General features: G+C 42.3%; 1 protein-coding gene across 1 annotated transcript; it reads right to left on the reverse strand.

Annotated features, from left to right (window-relative positions):
* Positions 1-3,184: 3,184 nt before the first annotated feature.
* LOC122926560 (sulfotransferase 6B1-like) lies at positions 3,185-17,551 on the reverse strand. Its single transcript, XM_044277965.1, has 6 exons — positions 17,413-17,551; positions 15,478-15,662; positions 13,642-13,768; positions 5,229-5,323; positions 4,638-4,824; positions 3,185-3,665 (listed from the first exon to the last, which is right to left on the reverse strand). The coding sequence occupies exons 1-6, from the start codon at positions 17,549-17,551 to the stop codon at positions 3,547-3,549; spliced, it is 852 nt and encodes a 283-aa protein (XP_044133900.1). The 3' UTR covers positions 3,185-3,546.
* Positions 17,552-25,024: the final 7,473 nt, after the last annotated feature.

A 25,024-nucleotide genomic window follows, 5' to 3' on the forward strand; every position in this document is an offset into this window, starting at 1 on the left:
AGGATGTGACAGGGGAAGACCTAAGCCAGTTATACTTCCCCAGACAGCTGTTTCGGGGTGTTTTCCCTCATCAGTATGGAGTAGAATTCTGACTAACTAGGAGCAATGCCTTTGAGACTACTCAAACAAAACAATAGTTGATCTTAGGGGGACCAACTACAAAAAACTGCGGAGCCTCATTTAAGAGTCTCAGTTGTGTTGAGGACCCATAACTGGAGCTCCACGGTTATTTTGCAATCAAGGGGAAGGGAAGTGTGAAGAGCACAGGAGATGTTACAAAGCAGTGCTCAAAGGATTCGGGCCCTGCCTTATATGGTGTGTTTATTTATGTGTACCATGTATATGGTATATTTATGTGAATGTGTGTTGCATATATATCTGGTGTATGTATATGTAAACATATATCGTGACACCTCATGTCCGCCCTTGAGTAGGGAAAATTTTAATCCCACCCCTGCGAAGGGGGGTATGGAAGAGGTGAAGCATTACGAAGTAAAGTCCAGATGACTCTTGCAGGCCACTTTTATGTGGGATTCCTCCAGGATCTTCTGTGTGGGCATACCTGATACCCTGGCATTTGCAGTGTTGGGATTTTTCTGCCTCTTCCTTAAAATGGCAGATTATCAGAATTTGTCAACAGTGTAATACTCTGATTTCCCAGGCTTTTCCTTAGACTTGACTGAAATTCACATTATGGAACGAGAAATGAGAAACCAATGAAGAGCAGAAACTGTTTATTTAAAGCTTGTATATACAGCGGATATACGGTTACTTTTAATTTTCTATATTTTACACAATGTATATAATATACAATCATTGGGTGTGACCTTCCTGCCAGTCAACTTCTAGTTGTGCTATATTTTCCAGGTATAAAACTCTTGATGCATACCTGTTCTTACAGACAAATGTAACACTATTCCAACCACTTGGACAGATAATTCAATAATACTTTACAAATTAAAAGTATAATTTGTACATTTTTTATGTTTATCCAGAGTGCCACCTTCTGGCTGCTCCTGCAAACTACATTTGTCTCCATTTACACCTATTAGTGTGTCTGCTCTCAGACACCCCAGTCTATGGGCATATGCCAAGGGACTTGTTCATATTGAACAACCTGTATCCAGGTGTAAGAACAATGCCAACTTGTCCCCATAGGTAAAATAAATAAATAAACTTTTTTGTACCTACGTATTTCAAGCTATGCTGTTATGCTTGCTATTGTTATGACTATCTTTACAGTCTGAAATGCGTCAGTACAGGTTTTATTTACCACGATTATATCTCTTTAGTATAAAAATTCCTTGTACATTGACGGGTTTCAAACTATACCCTCCCTTGTACAGTTTGTAACATTAGTTAAAGAGGACCTTTCACCGATTATGACACTGTGAACTAAGAATACAGACATGGAGAGCGCCGCCCGGGGAGCTCACTGCACTTACTATTATCCCTGGGCGCCGCTCCGTTTTCCTGCTATGCCCTCCGGTATCTCCGGCCACTAAGTTATAGTAGGCGGAGATTTCTGTCACTGAGTTATAGTAGGCGGAGTCTGCCCTTGTTCTGCTCTAGCGCTGGCCAATCGCAGCGCAGAGCTCACAGCCTGGGAGGTTATTTTCTCCCAGGCTGTGAGCTCTGCAATGCGATTGGCCAGAGCTACAGAAAAACAAGGGCAGACTCCGCCTACCATAACTTTGTGACCTGAGATACCGGAGGGCATAGCAGGAGAACAGAGCGGCGCCCAGGGATAATAGTAAGTGCAGTGAGATCCCCGGGCGCCGCTCTCCATGTCTGTATTCTTAGTTCACAGTGTCATAATCGGTGAAAGGTGCTCTTTAAGGTGAGTGTATTTAACAGTAACAAAATCTTCCTGGTTAATGTATCAGAACCAGAGACCTTGCACTGATGCATTTTAGAGATACATTTCTGAAACTCCAGTGAAACAGTATATGGCTCAAACTGCGTCAGCGCAGTGGCTTTTCATGGTAATCTAAATGAGCCTCGTTCAGGTTGGCTGTACTGTGGGCGAGTTTTAGCATCCATATGTAAAGATGTAAAGATTTGAACTTACAGCATCATAGATCCCTGCTATGCTGTATATTTGAATCATCAGCCCGATGGTTGGGTCGGGATTTTCAGCTGTAGCACAGACACTAAAATCTGCCCACATTACAGCTGTCTGAATGAGGTCTAAGCAGAAGGTGCTGGCTCTTTTTTATATATGGGTGAACGGATTTGGGCGTGCACTCCACGAGAGCAGGAAAGTTGGCAGCAGGAAGGAGTTTCTCCCTCCCTCAGTATTACATATACACTATATTCTAACACATATTAAAGAGATGGAGCACTAGATGTACATATATATATATATATATATATATATACACACTCACCTAAAGAATTATTAGGAACATCATACTAATACGGTGTTGGACTCCCTTTTGCCTTCAGAACTGCCTTAATTCTACGTGGCATTGATTCAACAAGGTGCTGATAGCATTCTTTAGAAATGTTGGCCCATATTGATAGGATAGCATCTTGCAGTTGATGGAGATCCAGGGCACGAAGCTCCCGTTCCACCACATCCCAAAGATGCTCTATTGGGTTGAGATCTTGTGACTGTGGGGGCCATTTTAGTACAGTGAACTCATTGTCATGTTCAAGAAACCAATTTGAAATGATTTGAGCTTTGTGACATGGTGCATTATCCTGCTGGAAGTAGCCATCAGAGGATGGGTACATGGTGGTCATGAAGGGATGGACATGGTCAGAAACAATGCTCAGGTAGCCCGTGGCATTTAAACGATGGCCAATTGGCACTAAGGGGCCTAAAGTGTGCCCAGAAAACATCCCCCACACCATTACACCACCACCGCCAGCCTGCACAGTGGTAACAAGGCATGATGGATACATGTTCTCATTCTGTTTAGGCCAAATTCGGACTCTACCATTTGAATGTCTCAACAGAAATCGAGACTCATCAGACCAGGCAACATTTTTCCAGTCTTCAACAGTCCAATTTTGGTGAGCTCGTGCAAATTGTAGCCTCTTTTTCCTATTTGTTGTGGAGATGAGTGGTACCCGGTGGGGTCTTCTGCTGTTGTAGCCCACCTTTCTTTCCCATTCTGACATTTAGTTTGGAGTTCAGGAGATTGTCTTGACCAGGACCACAACCCTACATGCATTGAAGCAACTGCCATGTGATTGGTTGACTAGATAATCGCATTAATGAGAAATAGAACAGGTGTTCCTAATAATTCTTTAGGTGAGTGTATATACACACAGATTCTCTGATGCCAGGTCCAAGAAATATGGCACAGTGACACTTATGGTCCCAGCTCTATACAAAGGAAAGACGCCCGACCCCTCTTACCAAGTGCTATCAGATTAATGACTGCAACATCCCACAGTTTGGTTTTGTACACTGTTCCTCAGTGAACCCTAACAGTCCCCATTTAGGGTAACTGAGGAAGCTGTTTGTGCATCGGACTTGATGTGTTTTATATGGAACATGAAGGCCTAGTGTAAGATGCTTCTGTTGTGGCGGCCTCAGTTGTCGTAATGAATGTGTTTGGCCAGGTTGCTGGAGTCCATCTTTGTGTTGTACATCTCATCAAACAGTCGGTTCTGCTTGTTGCTGAAGTAATGTTTCCAGTCCCCTACAGTCCCTGCAGGGAGAAAGAAGACAGCACATTTTATAGTCATCATCACTACATCCATCATTAAATAGTCAGCTTTTTTCCTGTGTCCGTGAAAAAAAAAAAAAAAAAAGATGTGCCTGTGATTTTTTTTAAGCTGGTGGTACATAACAAGACTATTTTATGGAAGTTATCATCATTTACAGCTCACAATAAATGCTGGTAATGAGGTGTACACATGTATCACTTATGATCTTTATCATTCATTATGGTTTTCCAATTTGCCTGTAAAAAAAATGTTGACTGTCCATGATTTTGGGATAAGTCGTCCATAAAAAAAAATTAAAATTCTGGTTGGCAACCCTAATTACATCTGGACATCTCTCTCTCCCTGCGCAGTCAGCTTTTGGAATATTTAGTGTGGGACTGTGGGGGGGGGGGGGGCTTTCTTGTCCGCTGTCAGGTCACCAATTCTATTCAGTCCCTTCTTATTTATTTGTTTAATACAATATGGCCGCCCTTATAGTGATTTTGATTTTGCACAGCAATCTGCTATCTATCCTTCTGGCCATACTATTAGCCATATGGTTGTCACCCAGTTTTCTATGATTTTTTTATTTTTATTCTAATCTGATCACTTTAAAGCATATCTCCTGCTTTTTATTCGAAATTTCATGTGGATGTCTGGATTAGGCTGCACTGATGGATGTTCCTTTCTCAGTACAGAAGCACCTTCTTGTTGTATGGTGTTGGGTTTTAGGCTGACATGGAGAGAGGGGACTAGCATATATGCACAGTGACCGGGTGACCAAATATAGTTTTCCATAGGTTCAAACATGGTCGCCAATGATGGTAGCTTCCACTGGCATCCAGCGCTAAAGCAAAAAACGACTGCAAAATCTGGTGAAATACTGTGCAGGCTCAGAGACTGAACCATCCTAAGGGTTTTATTATGTGATGGCTGTGGGTCTCAGTGTTGAGCTTTCTGTGAGTGCCATTCACCTTTTCGGAATATCAGCTTCTTGTTGGAGGTAAGGGAGCAGACTGTGTTGCTCGGGTCGGTATTTTCCTTCTCCACATTGTTTTTCATCTCAGAGAATGACGTGTTCTTGCAGATCTCTTGGACTTCATTGTCGGTAATGTTGATCCCCAGGTAATGGCTGATTTTCTTCACTGACTGGAAGATATCCTGTGGGCAGAACAACAGTCACCACCACCATAGAAGACAATGGAGGATGTAAACCTTGTATAACCACCACTCTCAATATGTGCTGACTGGCTGTGGGTTGTAGTTTAGGGTCTAACTGTCTTAATCAGATGTTGTAGACTAAGAAGCAGATTACATTATGTTAGGGAATTATATTCGGTATGTTTCTTATGTTATCCTGGCAGCGTATTTTCTGAATAATATCCCTACAATATACTAGGGACTTGTTCCGGCCTAGAGCAAAGATGATTATGGTAATGGAAAATTAACGCTACAATGATGGTAAATGGGACCAGGGTGGCAGTGCAAACATGAGATTTCTCCCATTCACTTCTATAGAAACTCGAAATACATGGAATCAGTTACTGTGAATTATATGTTTTCACCTTCTTCATGGCCTCATAATAGAGGAAAAGCGTTCCCATCTCATTCCTGTTTTCTTCCCAGCTTAAAATGTGATCAAACCACGACCCGCAGACAACTGTAACATACAGATTATAAAAGTTTATTGCAGTGGCAACTGATTATAATATAGTAATACATTTAAAAGGCAGGTAACTGCAAAATATAGATTATTATAGATCAGGGATACTCAACCTGCGGCCCTCCAGCCGTTGCAAAACTACAACTCCCACCATGCCCTACTGTAGGCTGATAGCTGTAGGCTGTCCGGGCATGCTGAGAGTTGTAGTTTTGCAACAGCTGGAGGTTGAGCATCCCTGTTATAGATTATTGAGGTTATTGCAGTGGCAAATGATTATAATATACTTTATAGCTAGATCTAGCCTTCTGTCTATCTCATTGTGCAGTGGAAAGATATGGAAGTTTCTAAGTGACTTTGATAGGAATTTGTTATGCAACTTGCACCAGTTTCATGGGACAAAAAAGTCGCAAATTGTGGTGCATGCCAAGTATGCTAAAAAAATTGGGCCTTTTTCAATGTTACGCCACTCTAAACACTAATAAGTGTACAGGGCTTATAGATTTATTATAATGTACCCTAGAACTCGCATAAACAATAGCGCATATCTGCCCCAGCTCAAAGGTGGTGTAGAGTTACTTTTTTGGCGCATGGACTGCCAGAAGATGCACCAAATTTATTAAAAGTTCTGCCCTACTAAGGCCATATTTAGTCGGGGAAATACACGTGTGAGAGCCATTTTCCCAGACTGAATACTGCTTCTCTGAAGTAAACTCAAAGCATCATAATGCTTTATAATTTTGTGAATTCCCATCTCACCACAAGTCTACTGAACTGTAGGTACTGCATTATTTCAGTACTGTAGACCCCTGGCATTATAAGTCATTATATTGTGAGTTAACCTCAGAGGAGCAGTGTTCAGTCCAGGAAATACTGCTACCACATAGAGCCTATTTCCCAGACTGAATAGGCTCATGTGCAACTGGCCAAATACACGTGACATCTCTTATACCATTACATTTTCTATTAAGACTGGCACAGAAAATGCCAGTATGATTATGTTCCCCACTTTGTGTTTTAGTTCTTCCCCGTTTTTAAAGAGGACCTTTCACCGCTCCTGACATGCCTGTTTTAATAGTTGCATGCACTCCCCATGTAATAACAATTCTGGAGCATCTATTCTTATGTCTCTGTGTTGTGCCATTCCTATATTATTCCTACTAGGAGTTACCACTCCTTTGTACCCTTACTGCAGACTGCTAGCAACTCATTCATAACTTCTAGCAGGAATAATAAAGGGATGGCACAACATAGAGCCATAAGAACAGATGCTCCAGAATTGTTATTACATGGAGAATGCATGACGCTATTTAAACTAGCTTGTCAGGAATGGTGACAAGTCCTCTTTAATATTTCTACTTGCTGACAGTGAATAGGTTTAATCTATTTACATCCAAAATCTGGAACCTTGAACATACCTAGTACTACTTGGTTACACATTCAAAAAAGGCCATGTTTGTACTTAGCTGTGTAGGGCCTTATAACTTTATACCCACTTACAAAAAACTATACAGTACACCAATATATAATAAATAAAATACCATTTTATTAAGGCCAACACAAATTTCAGAGTTTTTTATTTTAAATCCCTGGAAGAAGCTATGGTGAAACTTGCATTGGGTCACAACTTCCTATCATTAATATTGGATATGTTACTTTATTACTACTGTGTGTTGTGTTTCTCGTACCTGTGCGCTGGTTCTATAGAGAGCAAGATGTTCTGTTCCGCCAAATGCGGAACACACAGGCAATGTTCCAGTTTTGCGGATCTGAAATTTGCGGACTACAAAAACCGCATCAGCAGTGTGCATGATACCGTAGTCAAAAAAATTACAATAGCCAAATGAGGTGCAAAAACCTCCAAAACTGGTGCAATTAAAGTAGTAAATGAAAAAAAAATAAGACTGTCTAAAACTAAGACTACTTTTGGAGTTGTCTTTGTTTTGTGCATTATTTCCAATGTATTTATGTTGGTGCACCTTTTTCATGCACAAACCAATGAGACAAGTCTTAGTGAACATGAACCTGTCTTACAAAAAAACAACCACTAGAGGTCAGACTTAAACCAAATGCGATTAAGCTGATTTATTAAGGGATCATAAATTTGAGGCAATTTAATGACAGATGTTTCAAATACGTGTTAAATAATATGTGATATAGTATTAATTGGTATTTAATATAAAGTATGTATTACATTACACACTGACACCATCTATAGTAATGTTCATGGATGATGGGAGGTCTGTATGAGGACATCAAGACCTATATTTAAAGTCTCCATGTAGAAGCACATACAGTTGCAAGAAAAAGTATGTGAACCCTTTGGAATGTTATGGATTTCTGCACAAATTGGTCATAAAATGTGATCTGATCTTCATCTAAGTCACAACAATAGACAATCACAGTCTGCTTAAACTAATAACACACAAAGAATTAAATGTTACCATGTTTTTATTGAACACACCATGTTAACATTCACAGTGCAGGTGGAAAAAGTATGTGAACCCCTAGACTAATGACATCTCCAAAAGCTAATTGGATTGAGGTGTCAGCCAGCTGGAGTCCAATCAATGAGATGAGATTGGAGGTGTTGGTTACAGCTGCCCTACAAAAAACACACACCAGTTCTGGGTTTGCTTTTCACAAGAAGCATCGCCTGATGTGAATGATGCCTCGCACAAAAGAGCTCTCAGAAGACCTACGATTAAGAATGTTTACATTAAATTTTGTATAACTGCATAGTTAGTGCGAATATAGCTGCTTTGTTACTTTAGTAGCCTATAGGCTCTTATTACAGTAATACTCATCCATGACTATTGGGTATGTACTTTCTCAGACTTATTCAATGTAAGGATATATATGCATAAAAATATGATGTATGCTATTTTTCTGCTCAAATGCCCTTGGTTTTATCTTTGTATCATGAGTAATGTACTCCAAAGTCATGTTTTTTCTTATGTACATGTTTATTCTTGGAAAAATCGTCAATAAAAAGACAATTGATAAAAAAAAAAGAATGTTTACATGGCGTGTTCAATATAAACATGGTAACATTTAATTCTTTGTGTGTTATTAGTTTAAGCAGACGGTGATTGTCTATTGTTGTGACTTAGATGAAGATCAGATCACATTTTATGACCAATTTGTGCAGAAATCCATATCATTCCAAAGGGTTCACATACTTTTTCTTGCAACTGTATATTGGCTAAGATACGCCTGTATCTATGGTATAAATGACTGACAGAGACAGACAAGGGGTCGTCTTCTTACACTCACTCTGTTTGCTGGCTAGAGATGAAGACACATGAAGCCTGCAGATTCCTAACCTTCAACAATGATACTTCAAGGACATTAGGACTTTTCCTAAACTATTTTTGTAAGTAATCAACTCTTATGAAGATTGAAAATAAATCGCATTATTCATTTTTTATATAACTCTTGTTGAATCCTGGTTATGAGTCCTCCGGGTGTTCTTTACTCCAAATAAGCATACACTAGATTTGGAGAGGCTTACCAAATCAGGTTGATATATTTTTAATGCATAAATATAATACACTTGGAGACATATTACAATAAGCTAGTCTTTTTTTACTCCTAAAGCTTAAAGGGTACAATGTACAGCACTGTGCTTGGTACTGTTCTCAAAACAGTTGATCAACGGGGGTCTCGGGTGTCGGACCCCCACTGATGAGATACTGATGACCTGTCCAGAGGACAAGTCATCAGTAAAAAAAAACTCAGAAAACCCTTTTAATAAATATGCGCCATTATAGTCAATGGGCCAATTCACTTGTGCAGCTTTCAGACCATAAGTATCACGCACTACTTTTCCCTTCAAGACTCACCTATTCAAGTGAACGGATCACAGCATATGTACACCATCCATGTGCAATCTGATTAAAATAATCCTTTGTTTTTAGTGACATGTTTTAAATAGCTTATCTGAATAAGCCCTAACAAATCCTCTTCTCTGAGAAGCAGGTAAGACCAGATTTTCAGCGTCTCCATGAATGTTACGATTTGCTAAAAGCAAGTTCATTGTGCCCTATAATACACACATAATTGCGATGTCTCAGTTGGAAGCTATGATGAAACTGCAGAAGCTTCCATGATAAAGTCCAAGGCTACGGGAGATTCTAATCCCGACCTTTGGGCAGTTTGGGTGCTAACAGAAGAGGCTCAGATGAGATACGTACAGAGTAATAGACGGTTCTCTTGGCTCACAGCTTCCGCTGCATTTATCTTTATTGTCCTCGTGTAGCGGAAATCTAATTATCTGAACATATGAATTACCAGTTTATTTTATGGCGGGTTTTACGCCAGTCTTTGATATCCCCTGCGCTGGCAGAGAAAGTGCCTAATTTATGACAATGCTCAGGACTCCTAAGGTAGTCCATGTGTCTGGAGTATAAACTACTCCAGCCCCTGACTGCTCCCCGCTTTTAAGCTTGTTTCCAGGCATGAAAGATACTAAATGTGTTGGGCCCGAAGCCCTGGCCTAGCCCCCTTCACTCCCTCTCCGTTCCCAAGCGGCACCCAAAGCATAAAAACGCTTGTGTGACAAAATATTGTCGCACAGAGTTTAAAAAGTCGCAAAACGGGTCTTACATCCGGTCTTCAATCGGCGCAGGCGCACTGAAAGGAGGACGCTCGCTCGGCCGCTCCTTCCTCAGTGCGCCTGGGCCAGGTGTAGATGTGACGTCATCGGCGCAGTGCCACTGAGGAAGGAGCGGCCGAGCGAGGTCCTCCTCTCAGTGCGCCTGCGCCGACTGAAGACTGGTACGGGGCAGGCGCGAGATTTGGAACGCAGACAGGGCCAGCCAAAGGAGGAGAGCGCTCGCTGGCCCTGTCAATCAACAGGAGGAGGGGGCGTTTTTTTGAAAGGAGGATGCGGCGGCTACCAGCAAGCAACCGCCCTACTTGCTGGTAGCCAGGTTATTAAAAAAGTGCCGTTTTTAAAGAAACTAAAGCACAGAAAAATGTAAGATCACTATATATTGAAAAATAGCACTGTAAGGATTTTAATTAGCCCAAAAATGAAAAATGACTTTTGGGGGGGTGACAGAAGCCCTTTAATAGACTTGGCTGAACAGGACCTAAAATGTTATCAATGTATCACTCTGGAATCTATTGCTCCCTGTTTTCAGCCATTTCATGTTTTGGATAGTGATGAGCGGGAGGTGCCATATTCGATTTCGCGATATTTCGCGAATATTCGAATGAATATTCGTGTTATATTCGTCGAAATCGAATATTCGTAATTATTCCAATTATCGCGAATAATATACGATTTTTTTTTTTTTCGCGTATTGCGATTATTTATCTTGATAGCATAAGGCAACGTTCCTATGCTAATTGACTATGGCTAGGCTAATATGTGTATTTTACGAAATTTCGTGATTTGCTCTAACTTCGTCTCTTAGAATATTACGAATATTCTAAAAGACGAAGTTAGAGCAATATTACGAAATTTCGTAAAATACACATATAGATTGTAATTTAGCTAATATACTGCTATAATCCCTTTTTTTGCCTCTAATTTTTTTTTTGCCTCTTCTGAACTTAAGTTTTGTAAAATATGTACACTATTAAAAAATAATACTATAGCAGTATATTAGCTTAAATACAATCTATGTGTATTTTACGAAATTTCGTAATATTGCTCTAACTTCGTCTTTTAGAATATTCGTAATATTCTAAAAGACGAAGTTAGAGCAATATTAAGAACATTTGCAAAAGCCGAAATTGCGATGCGAGTAATATAATACGAAATAATCGCATGAAGATTTCAACTTAGCACTGCTATATTCCATATTCTAGCCTAATATGGAATATAGCTGTGCTAAGTTAGCACTGCTATATTCCATACTAGGCTAGAATATGGAATATAGCAGTGCTAAGTTGAAATCTTCATGCGATTATTTCGTATTATATTACTCGCATCGCAATTTCGGCTTTTGCAAATGTTCTTAATATTGCTCTAACTTCGTCTTTTAGAATATTACGAATATTCTAAAAGACGAAGTTAGAGCAATATTACGAAATTTCTAAAAGACGAAGTTAGAGCAATATTACGAAATTTCGTAAAATACACATAGATTGTATTTAAGCTAATATACTGCTATAGTAATATTTTTTAACAGTGTACATATTTTACAAAACTTAAGTTCAGAAGAGGCAAAAAAAATTAGAGGAAAAAAAAGGGATTATAGCACTATATAAGCTAAATTACAATCTATATGTGTATTTTACGAAATTTCGTAATATTGCTCTAACTTCGTCTTTTAGAATATTCGTAATATTCTAAAAGACGAAGTTAGAGCAATATTAAGAACATTTGCAAATTTCGCAAGTTGCGATGCGAGTAATATAACACGAAATAATCGCATGAAGATTTCAACTTAGCACTGCTATATTCCATATTCTAGCCTAGTATGGAATACAGCAGTGCTAACTTAGCACAGCTATATTCCATATTAGGCTAGAATATGGAATATAGCAGTGCTAAATTGAAATCTTCATGCGATTATTTCGTGTTATATTACTCGCATCGCAACTTGCGAAATTTCGTAAAATACACATATAGATTAGATTGTAATTTAGCTAATATGGAATATAGCAGTAAGTTGAAAACGCCACTGACTGGAGCAGCCAGGAAGCCAGGAATCCAAAGGACAGGTAAGAACAACTTTAGAGAAGTGGGAAAGAAAAAAAATATTATAATAAAAAAAAAAAAATACGAATATTCGAATTCGCGAATATATAGAACGATATTCTAAATATTTGCGAAATCTCGAAATTGCGATATTCGAGAAAAAAATTCGTAATTCGAATATTCGCGCTCAACACTAGTTTTGGAGGGCTTACTGTAAACCTGGTCGTACACATCAGATGTGTACTGGCCATGCATCTAACACGTATGGGGGCCTCCCAACTTTTCACTGACGGCTGACGTCGAGGAGGAGAGATAAGGATCGAGCATGTTGGATTTCTCCAATGAAATGCCACCGCCACAGATGTTTGGCAGTGGCTTTCTCTCCTATCCTCATTCACTAAATATGCATGAGCTTCCGAACATGCATACAAGTGAGTGGATCAGGTGAGAAAGCTGTAGGCCAGCTTGGAATGCACATGGAAGGTATCCCCTTTTGGCTGCGTTGTTTGCGGACTGAAATATGGGCATATCTGTGTGCATGAAGTCTTGAGCTGGGTTTAAAAGCTGCGGCTTCCGCATAAGGGCTCATACACACAACCGTGGTTTTTGTCCGCATCCGATCTGCATTTTTTGCCAATTGAATGCGGACCCATTCAGTTCAATGGAGCTGCAAAAGATGCGGACAGCGCACCATGTGCTGTCTACATCTGTAGGTCCGTTCCGTGGTACTGCAAATAAAAAAGAACATGTCCTATTCTTGTCTATTTCACGGGCAAGGATAGGACATTTATGAAGAAGTGAAAAAATATTTTCTGCAGGGTCTCAGCTGGTATCTGCGTTTTGTGGGTCCGCAATTTCGGGACCGCAAAAATGGCAACGGTCGTGTGCTTGAGCCCTGAGGCAGAAACACCACCCATGCCATTAGAGTCAGGGGCAAACTGGCATTAGAACCTACTGGGAAAATTCCTGGTGGGCTGCTGCCCAGAGGACTGCTTGAGCCCTTCTCATGGCCGCTGGTACATAATGATCTGATTTTCCGGTATAGAGCCCCTAGGACGAACCTTTATGCCGGAAAAGAAAAACGCAAGTGTGAAAGTACCCTAAGACAGCTCCCGTACTGAACCAGCACTGCCGGGGTCGCATAGCATTATATTGTGTTATGATGCTATGTAACCCTTACAGTTCTGGAATGTATTGGGTTACACTGACAGCATTATGTTAGCATTATCCAATACATTCCAGACCTCTAAGGGTTACAGTCCTGGTTTAGACTTTAAAAGGTTTAAGCTTGTTTTAGGGCTGTGAGGGTTGCTGGCCCTTTAACTGATTCATTTCAACCCTATTAATCTTTAAAATATGACAACACAGCACGGTTGTATCAACATTGTAACATGGCCACACTGTATTCCAGTACAAGGCGGCCATAGGAGCTGCAGCGGGCTCTTAATAAACTAATAAGGATAGGTCATCAATATCGGAAAGCCGGACAACCCCTTTAAGATAAGAATGTAATGTATGTAACATGCAGCCAAAACATAATATTGTCAGAGATGGATCCAGAGCCCAAGGAGGCAGCCTCTAAAGCCTCCACACGTGATCATTATTCAATAATAATAAAAAAGAATCAATAATAGTAATAAAGAATGATAATGATGAGAGTTACCTTCTCCATGCAGGAACATATCAAAGTAAGTGCTCCAGCCCTCAATGGTTGGCAGGTTGGGATTATCTCTGTAGTAGTGGAATAAAGATACGGCTGTGTCCTTAGGATTGCGGATGATGTAAATGGCCTGCAGGAATGTGTCAGATAATGTCAGATACACTGGGGCCAGGGGTGCACCTAACCTTTGTGCTGCCTGAGGCGAAAACTGAAATGGCGCCCCTCCCTCCCCCAATGGCAATATCTATAGCTTAACTTAACCCCTTCCCTTCAGCTGCCCCTCCCTGGTGCTGTCTGAAGCGATCGCCTCACCTGGCCTCATTGGTGGTGCACCCCTGACTGGGGCAGATTTACTAATCCTATAGATGGCTTGAACGAGGGGCTGAGGCTGAATGAGAACTGTGATGCTAACTCTATATCAAGTAGTTGGCTTAGCTTGAGACAGAATTTTATGGAAGAATTGTGGTGCAATCTTGATGCATCTCAGACCACACCCCTTTCCATTAAGCCACACCCCTTGTTGGACTAGGCACAATTTACGCAATAATCTATGTGCATTAGTAAATGTGGGCCACTGTATTCACCACAAAAAAAAACACCTGAAACTGATGACAAAGCCACTACACAGTGAGAATGGAAAGTTCTGCAACTTTCTGGTACACTTTAAATTCCTCACAATTTCTATAATCTCTGCTTGCTGTCAGTGAGTGAGAATATCCATCCAGAAGCTGAAAACCTGTCCTGATTTGATCCTCTCTGAGGTAAACAGCCTGGACTCCAGACTGATAGATTTTATCTGCGCTGATACATTGTGACAAGAGAGAGAATTGTGCTGCTAATGTAGTTACCGACTAAGCAAATTGTGACAAATGCTTAGGCTACATTCGCACCAGCGTTTTCAATTCCGCTATTGAAATCCGTCATAGGATCTCAATAGCAGATTAAAACGCTTCGGTTTTGTCCCCATTCATTGTTAGTGGGGAAAAAACTGAACTGAATGAAACAGAATGCACCAGAATGCATTCTGTTCCATTTGGTTGCGCTCCCATCGTGGATAGAATGACGCTGCAATCAGCGTTTTTCTGTCCGCGATGTGGTGCGGAGCAAGACTGATCCGTCCTGACACACAATGTAAGTCAATGGGGACGAATCCGTTTTCTTTGATACAATAGAAAACGGATCCGACCCCCATTGACTTTCAATGTTGTGTATGACTGATCCGTCATGGCTATAGAAGACATAATACAACCGGATCCGCTAATGACGAATGCATGTGGTTGTATTATTGTAATGGAAGCGTTTTTTGCTGAACCCTGACGGATCCGCAAAAAACGCTAGAATGAAAGTAGCCTTTAACTGTGAGAAGGGAAAGCTCATTTGCAAATATCAGCCTTTGAATGTAATCAGTAAATGTTCCTATTCACTGACTGCAAGTAGAGATCTTTGAATACTGAGATAAATAAAAAGGTTTATATGAAATTTGCAGAATTCTTCTTTATACAATTCATCTTTGAGTACATATTGTATAAACCTGTTATAAGGACGCTTATGCAAAAATAATCACACCCCTAGCGTTGGACCTGCCCACCAGGATCCTCTGGTGGGTCCACGCTCTGATACCATAGTGGGCCCCAAGGGTCCAGAACAAAAATAAAATTTGGAGCTGCCTTTGGAGTCAATAAATTGTTACTAGGATCAGTTTTTTAGTTTCAAAACCTATTAGACTTTATAGATGATATGAGGGTTGGGACCCAAGCATTGTTTTCTCTGGTGGGACCAAGGAACCCCAGCCTGATCCTGCACACCCTTGCATCTCCTTCCCCACCAGTTTGTCTTTACCTTGCATTTCTTGGCTTTGATGTCTGCAGGTAGCATGTTAAAGTTCAGGTGGGTCGGGATGATCCTCTTGGTTGTTATTTTGGACAGTTCTTCCAGTTTTGAAACATTTCCAAACTCAATGGGGGATGTAATGGAGACTTTAGATGAGTACAGATGTTTCATGATCTCAGCCAACCAGTGAGTGCCTGAAAGAAGCGACAAATCAAAGAGTTTATTCACTATTAACCACTGCATCACCTCTGCAGCTGCATTATTTTAGTGATAATACTGCATCACCTCTGCAGCTGCATTATTTTAGTGATAATACTGCATCACCTCTGCAGCTGCATTATTTTAGTGATAATACTGCATCACCTCTGCAGCTGCATTATTTGAGTCACACCTGCATCGCCTCTGCAGCTCCATTATTTTACTCACACCTGCATCATTTCTGCACCTGCAGGAATTTAGTGACACCACTGCATCACCTCTGCAGCTGCATTATTTTTGTGACACCACTGCATCACCTCTGCAGCTGTGGGATTTTAATGACACCACTGCATCACCTCTGCAGCTGCATTATTTTTGTGACACCACTGCATCACCTCTGCAGCTGCTTTATTTTTGTGACACCACTGCATAACCTCTGCAGCTGTGGGAATTTAGTGACACCACTGCATCACCTTTGCAGCTGTATTATTTTAGTGACAACACTGCATCACCTCTGCAGCTGTGGGATTTTAATGACACCACTGCATCACCTCTGCAGCTGCATTATTTTTGTGACACCACTGCATCACCTCTGCAGCTGTGGGAATTTAGTGACAACACTGCATCATCTCTGCAGCTGCTTTATTTTAGTGACCCCTGCATCACCTCTGCAGAATTTTATTAACACCCCTACTTCACCTGCTGCAGGATTTTGTAGTTACCCCTGCTTTACTTCTGCAGATGCAGGTTCTTATTGACACTACTTTTTTGTGGGATTTTTCACTCTATGGTCCATATAAGCTGGGCTTGTTGTTTCTTATTAGGAGTAAACATGGCAGCAGTGATGATTATTGGCAGTTTACCTGGAAAATATACAATTTTTTATAAAAAAAAAATCAAACAGGACAAAGAATGGATTCAGTCATGGTGGCAGCTGTGATGCTACCTAGGGGCGAGGAGCTATGCAAGCACCCAACTGTTTTCTGCAGATCTTAAAAAAGTGATTATCAATCATTTACTTACCTTCGGTAGCCACTTAGTTTCGTAGGTCATGGCTAAACCAAAACCTTGCCCACCTCCTGTGGCCAATGAGTATACAAGCTTACATGTAATAACACTATCAACCCACAAATTCATGCAGCCAGTGTCGGACGTGGGTGGGTGAGGTTGGGGCTGCAGCATTGCGGCCGCCCTGTAGAGACCCAACTTTGGTCATAAAACAAAAAAGCAAGTAAATGACAATCAGTTTTCAACAATCTATAGAAAACCGCTGCCACCTATATGGCCACACAGTTGACAGCCACATTGCACTCATGTCTCAACCGCCTGCCACATTTGGTTCTAAGCAAAAGAGAACACATCGCAGACTCCACACACTAGAGACTTAGGCCCTGATTCATCAAGGCCGGCAGTCTTGCTGCACCGATCTTGAAGAGGTTGCGTTGTAGGAGGAGACATGTAATTTATGACGAGGTGCAGGCCTTGTCATAAATTACCTGCTTCTTCCAGCAGTCCAAGTGCTGTTTGTGTGGTCCTCACAAAGAAGCACTGCCTCGGATCTGCCTGGAGAATTTTGGTGACCACAATGTCTTCTCTGTCACAGGGGTAACTATAGAAGCTCTACAGTCTGAGGAACCTACCAAATAGCTACCCATATCTCAACTTTTTTAAATTAACAGTAGTTGCATCTGGGGAGCTCAACTTTAATAATATAGAAATATAGGATGGAAAAAAAATTGCACATACCAGATTTGGGGTAAGAGACGAGAAGAAGGTCATCATGCCGGGCTTGGAATTCATCCAAGGATATGAGCAACTCCGCAGAAGAACGAGTGGTAAAGGGGATCCCATTGAAGACGTGGATGAGATCTGACTGGAGAGACATGGTAGAAATGGGTGCTAGGGGTTGGAAGCCCTGTGGGAATGCAGCAGCAATAGTGGCACAGTTGCCAGGATTTATGTAGCAGAGGCAAAGGGGTGGCTCCTTCACACAAGCTCATTATCTGGTAGCCAGTTGATTATAAACAGAAGTTATCAGGAACTTTATGGCTGCCAATGTCTGCTGATCAATATAGATTGGGAACATTGTAATTATCATTATGATTGTTGAACCTTATGTAATGAGTTGTCTTCAGAACCGTCTATGTACTGAAAACCTGCTGACCCTACAATGTGACGGAAAGTAAAAGTTCCCTTATCTTAATGCTGAGGATCTCACTGGTATTTATTGATAACAAGGACAGAAATCAATTCAGTTATGTAAGGAAGCAATAATCAAGTTATAATGATAGTGTTTTACACTGCGTCATGCTGACTCCTCATGGAAGAAGTCTGTAGAATCAAAGAAAGGAATATAAAATGCTCTGCTTGTAGTGTAGCTGAAATGCTTTATTTTACACTAGTAGGATGGTGAATGTGTGGGTTACAAGGGGTGGTACTTTTCCTATACATTACACCACTGAATTACCAAAGACCCTACATTACACCACTGTGTCAACTGGGACTGTTCATTACACCTCAGAGTTACTGGGGACTATACAATATACCACTGTGTAACAATATTGAGTCTCCACGGACTATATACCACACCACTGTGCCACCATGAACTATTACACCACTGACTCACCGTTGACTATACATTACACCACTGTGTGACCATGTACTATATGTTACACTACTGAGTTATCAGGGACTATACATAATGCAAATGAGTTACCAGGGTCTATACATTAAACCACGAGTTACCAGGAACTATAAACTACCGTACCTGGGACTATACATTACACCACTGTGTGACCATGCACTATATGTTCCACCACTGAGTTATCAGGGACTATACATCATAGAAATGAACTACTGGGAACTATGTCTTAAACCTCTAACAAGGAACTATAAACCAAGCACTAGACATTATGACACTGTGCCATCAGAAACTATACACTACATCACTGAGTTACCCGAGAGTACACATTATAACACTGTCACCAAGGACTGTATGTTACACTAGTGAGGCACCAGGGACTGTAAATTACACCTCTGAGTTACTGGCGACTATACTTTACACCACTGTGTTACCAGGGTAACTAGCCATACAAGACACCACTGTACCACCAAAACTATTATACCACTGTCTCATCAAGCTCTGTATGTTACACCACTGTGTGACCATGCACTATACATTACACTATAGGGACTATACATATGCAACTGAGTTACCAGGGTGTATAGGTTAGGGAACAACGTCAATATAGACAGGAAAACTAGGTATTGTACTCTAATACATCAGGGCCTTGGTCAGCAGAAACTGAATCCTATATCTAGATTCCATCACCACATTTCTCCTCAGAATCTTTAATGGTAAACATAAGGTGAATGGATTTGCTTGAGATTTACGTCTGATGAATCAACGAGATATGTTTGGGCAGATGATCTGCTAGATTCACATTTTGGCGAACATGGCGGATAGATTCTTACTTGCCAAGTTATCAAGGACTGAACAGTTCATAACTAGGTCATTAGGGACAGGACATTGCACTACTTAATCATTGTGGACCGACTAGACAATACATTACTGGGTCATTGTAGACTGCGCAATACATTACTGGGTCATAGCGGACCGGACAATACATTACTGGATCATTGCGGACTGGACAATACATTACTGGGTCATTGCAAACTGGACAATACAGTACTGGGTCATTGCGGACTGGACAATACATTACTGGGTCATTGTGGACAGGGCAATACATTACTGGGTCATTATAGGATGGGCAATAGATTACTGGGTTATAGCGGACTGGACAGTACATTTCTGGCTCATTGCCAACTGGACAATACATTACTGCATCATTGCCGACTGGGCAATACATTACTGGGTAATAGCGGTCTGGACAATACATTACTGGGTCATTGCGGACTGGACAATACATTACTGGGTCATAGCAGACTGGACAATACATTACTTGGTTGTTGCGGACTGGACAATACATTACAGGGTAATAGCGGACTGGGCAATACATTACTGGGTCATTGCGAGATGGGCAATACATTACTGGGTTATAGCGGACTGGACAATACATTACTGGGTCATTGCAGACTGGACAGTACATTACTGGGTCATTGCCGACTGGACAATACATTACTAGGTCATTGCCAACTGGGCAATACATTACTGGGTAATAGCGGACTGGACAATACATTACTGGGTCATTGCCGACTGGACAATACAGTAATGGGTCATTGCAGACTGGGCAATACTTTAATGGTAAATAGCGGACTGACAATACATTGCTGGGTCTTTGAGGACTGGACAATACATTACTGGATAATTGAGGACTGGACAATACATTACTGGTTATTGCAGAATGGACAATACATTACTGGGTCATTGCGGACTGGACAATACATTACTGGGTCATTGCGGACTGGGCAATGCATTACTGGGTGATTGTGGACTGGGCAATGCATTACTGGGTAATAGCGGACTGGACAATACATTACTGGGTCATTGCAGACTGGACAGTACATTACTGGGTCATTGCCGACTGGACAATACATTTTATTTTTTTAAAACAATTACATAATAAAAACATCAGGCATCAACCAAGAGGGAGTAAGAGTGCTTAATACAATTGCACCGATAAGAGTAATAGGGTATTCGTTCCCCTGCCACTAAAACACCCCCTACATGGAGATACCGGACCTATCCAATACATTACAGTAAATAGCACATTACTTATATTACCTTTAAACCTTTAATCCTTATTTCCCCCCTCGCCAGAGCTGTGAAAACTATAAATGTAATTTGGTGAGGAGGATTTCATCAGATGGGAATACTTAATCCAGGAAATATGAAGATTACTTATTAAACTCCAGGAAATGATAAAATATGCTAAATGTAAACAGTCAGAGTCCAATAATGCAAATATCCTGCAAGGATTGCCCAACAAATCATTGACTGTCCCCTACCTCTCCTTCTTCTAGTCCTGAGCAAAGGGCCAAAATACACCCTCAAATCACCCCACTCTTTGGAAGGAAGTAAAGAAGAAAAAAACAGCAAAATTACTCAGAAGAATTTATAATCCAATAATAAAATGTCTGTTATCACTGATGGGTACATACACAGGTGACTCGGACCACGACACATGCAATATTTCATCCCTGCTGTTACCTGGGTTGCCCACCATATTACACTGTGGTCAGATATTCATGGGATCGGCAAAACTGTAGTAGTGCAGTGACCCAGAGGTTCACTGCTGAAGAGATAATGCCAGGTTCACGGCTAAAGGTTTAAAGGGGTTGTCTGGGCTTTTACTTCTTGATGACCTATCCTCATGATAGGACATCAATATCTGATCAGCGGGGTTCCACACCCGACACCCCTACCGATCAGCTGTATGAGGAGATATTGCACACAGTGCGCACGTGCTGTCTCCCTTCTCTCTTCCTGTCTGCTGCTGATGTCTATGGCAAAGACCATGTATGGGTAAAGACAGTTAACTTGCAGTTTCTTAGTTACAGTTGCCGGGTAGTGTGAGGGTCCCATTTTATCCTAGTTAGTGAGTTTTCTGGTAAGCAAGCCAGACGAAGATCTGTTTGATAATGACTGAGATGGAAAGCTGGGCTATGCTGCCATATTGTGCACAGATTAGTGATCATCCTGAAGTGTAAATTATATCAGCCTGATGAGGAAACATTGTCTTCCTTCCTGTGGAGTCTGAGCTGCAGATTATAAAGATCTGCCAAGTCTCCAGATAACATTATGTCTCTTGACGAGCTCCACAAATTATTATTATTATTATAATACTATCTGTGATAAATAGAGATGAGCGAATTTCTCAAAAATTCGATTCGGCCGAATTTATTTGCAGCAAATCGCGTTAAAAAACTGCTATTTCCTGGCTGCAGAGAGCCTTTATAGTGGTGTAGAACACTGTGCCTTACAGAAACACGCATAGGGAGTCTGCTGTGGTAGTGAAATAATACTGTGAGTCAGTATGACATGCAGATGACCGGCGTCGCTCTTAGAATCACTGCACACTTCACTTATTTGGGCAGTCACGGGGCAAAAACTGACCAAATAACTCAAGTATGAACTCAACCTTACAGGTTGATGTTAGCGCCAAGAAGAACCCTCGTCAGCTGATTCCACATAGATGTCTATAGAACCTGTTCTATTAAACGCTTATACAAGTAGAGCCCCCCAACAGAGTAGAGAGGGTGTCAGCAGTAAGTTTGTGTTGATGTCACTGATTATTTTGCCCTTCCCCTGATCCGTCAGAACAGTAACCCCCCAAAAAACGGATCACATCTGTTAAGCATCTGCCTTCATTCGGTCAGCATTTAGTCAGTAATCCATCAGTATTGCTAATGCAAAAAAAAACAGGAGTGGATCCAAAACAGAGATGACACGTGAATGGAATTTTTGCATGTCTTCTGTGTTTTGTACCCACTCCTGCTTTTGGCTACCAAATCATAAGTCAATTCTGATGGGACCATACAGGCCTTACAGCTGCTACACAGACAGGATCCGTTGTGCATCTAATTTTTCCTTCCTTCTGACAGATCAGAAGAAGGGTCAAATAAATGATGATGTCTGCCAGGCCGAAAGGCAAAATAGTGGCCCAGTCATGAAGTGGGGAGAGTGGGAACAGCATGAGAAGTCCACAGAGTGGCCCTATGACATAGTGGTGAGGTGGAAGCAGCATGAGGAGACCACAGAGTGGCCCAATGACAGTCTGGAGATGGCGGAAGCATCAGGAGGAGGCCACAAAGTGGCACAATGACAATGTGGCAGGGGCGGCAGCATCAGGAGGCCACAGAGTGGCACAATGACAGAGTGAAGGTGGCAGCAGCAGCATCAGGAGGCTACAGAGTGGCACAATGACAGAGTGTGGAGGTGGTGGCAGCAGCAGCATCAGCAGGAGGCAACAGGGTGGCACAATGACAGTGTGGAGGTGGCAGCAGCATCAAGAGGCCACGGAGTGGCAAGGTGACATAGTGTGGAGGTGGCAGCATCATCAGGAGACCACAGAGTGACCCGGTGACAGAGTGGGAAGGTGGCAGCAGCATCAGGAGACCACAGAGTGGCAAGGTGACATAGTGTGGAGGTGGCAGCAGCATCCTGAGACCACAGAGTGGCAAGGTGACATAGTGTAGAGGTGGCAGCAGCATCAGGAGACCACAGAGTGGGGAGGTGGGTGGCAATACGAGTACCAGCTGAAGATGGTGGGTGAAAGAATGAGCACCTGGCATCAAATGTGTGGCATCAGGCGGTGTGGCAGCATCAGAATAGTAGCTGAGGCAGGTAGCCAGAAGAAGCCGGACTCTTTTGTCAAAGTGTTGGTGTGGCACCATGGATGATCTAGTCTGATGCATCAGGCATTGGTGGGTGGAAATCCTGGCTGATCCATCTTGACAAAGCTCAGTCTCTCCACATTTTCGGTAGACAGGCGAGTTCTTCTTGGGATAACTATGGCCCCCGCTGCACTAAACACCCGCTCTGATGCCACACTACTGCCTGGGCAGGAAAGCTTTTCCAGGACAAACTCTGCTAGTTGCGGCCACAAATTCAGTTTGGCTGCCCAGTAGTCCAGCAGATCTTTAATGTGGGGTGGCAGGGTGCTGTCCAAGTATGCCACCACCTGCTGATTCAGGTCCTGCTCCATGTCTAGCTGCTGCTGGTGGTCAGTAGTTTCTTCACTAGGCAGGTGAATAAAAAGCTGCTCATCAGCGACTCTAGACTCAAGTTGCTGCTGATGGAGCTGGAACTGCTCCTACCTCTCCACCCTGCCACAGCAGCCATGGCAGAGGAATGTAAGTGCAGAGGGCCCCCCCGGTCAAACCTGTGAGAGGATGGACAATGGCACAGTTAGGCAGCGGCCAACTCTCTACATGGGATGTCTCTATAGTAGTTCAGTTTGTCTTTCCTCTCAGCGGGTGTAAAAAAGGCCTCCATTTTGGACCGATAGCGAGGATCCAACCAGGTGGAGAGCCAGAAGTCATCCCTCTGCCGAATGGTGACAATTTGTCTCTCACTACACAAGCAAGTGAGCATGCATCGGGCCATTTGTGCAAGTGACTTGGAGGGACTCCCTGCTTCCATCTCCACTGCATACTGCCACGGTGTGTCTGGGTCCTCTGTCTCGCCTTCCTCATCACCCTGTAGCTCCTCTGGCTGCTTCTGCTCCTCCTCCTCCACCTGTGTGTAAAAACCACCCATTTTGCTACACATTGCTTGTGCTCCAATGTTCTCCTCCTATAGTTCAGCCCCTGCAGGGCTCATGTGGCCATGAGATCTAGGTGCCATATGACCAGTCCTTTGACCATCCAGATTTACCAGCATCTGTTCCAGGACATGAAGCAGTCGAATGATGTTGTTCATCCCGTAGTCCTGGCGATGGACAAATAACGTGGCCTCCTCAAATGGCCTGAGCAAACGGGAGGTGTCACGCATGAGCTGCCACTGGCTAACATCAAAGTTACACAGGGGAGTACTCCTGTCCGCTTGGATCATCAAGAAATCGTTTATGGCCTTTCTCTGTTCGCATAGTCGGTCCAACATATGGAGGGTGGAATTCCAACGGGTGTAAACGTTGAATATTAGCCTATGTTGGGGATGCTGTTCTGCTGCTGCAGCTCAAGTAGGATGTGCTTTGCAGTGTACGAGTGGCTGAAGTGAATGCAAAGTTTCCTAGCTATTTTTACGATGTCTTGCAGATGGGTGGAAGACTTCAGGAACCGATTGACAACCAGATTAAGCACGTGTGCCATGCAGGGCACATGGCTCAGCCCTCCTTGATGCAGCGCCAACACCGTGTTCTTCCCGTTGTTGGTCACCATGGTTCTGATTTTGAGTTGTCGCAGAGAAAGCCAGGATTTGATTTCTTGATGAAGGACACGGAGCAGTTCCTCCCCTGTGTGACTCCATTCACCCAGGCAAACGAGGTGCAGAACAGCGTGACACTGCCGTGCCCTGCGTATGTGGTATGCTGGAGGGGCACTGTGAATGGTCCCTGCAGTGGAGGCTGAGGACATGGTGGAGGATGAGGAGGCAGAGGCGGACATTGTCGAAAGACCAACGGCGTGACAACATGGAGGCGGAAGTGGCGTCACCTAGCCAAGTTGCTGGTTTTCATGGACTGGACCACCCTTCTGTTCTACATGTGTGTACAGGGCTGGTACTGCCTTTTTGGCAAAGAAATGATGGCTTGGGACTCTCCATGTGGCTTGGCACAAGCCATCAGTTCTCCACAAAAGGCTTTAGAACATATAGCTGCACCGCTGAACGGCAAATATATATTTCTTTTTTCCACTTATACACTCCACAAAAGGCTTTAGAACATATAACTACCGCTGA

Source organism: Bufo gargarizans, chromosome 2 (genome assembly GCF_014858855.1).
Source record: "Bufo gargarizans isolate SCDJY-AF-19 chromosome 2, ASM1485885v1, whole genome shotgun sequence".
NCBI classification, from domain to species: domain Eukaryota; kingdom Metazoa; phylum Chordata; class Amphibia; order Anura; family Bufonidae; genus Bufo; species Bufo gargarizans.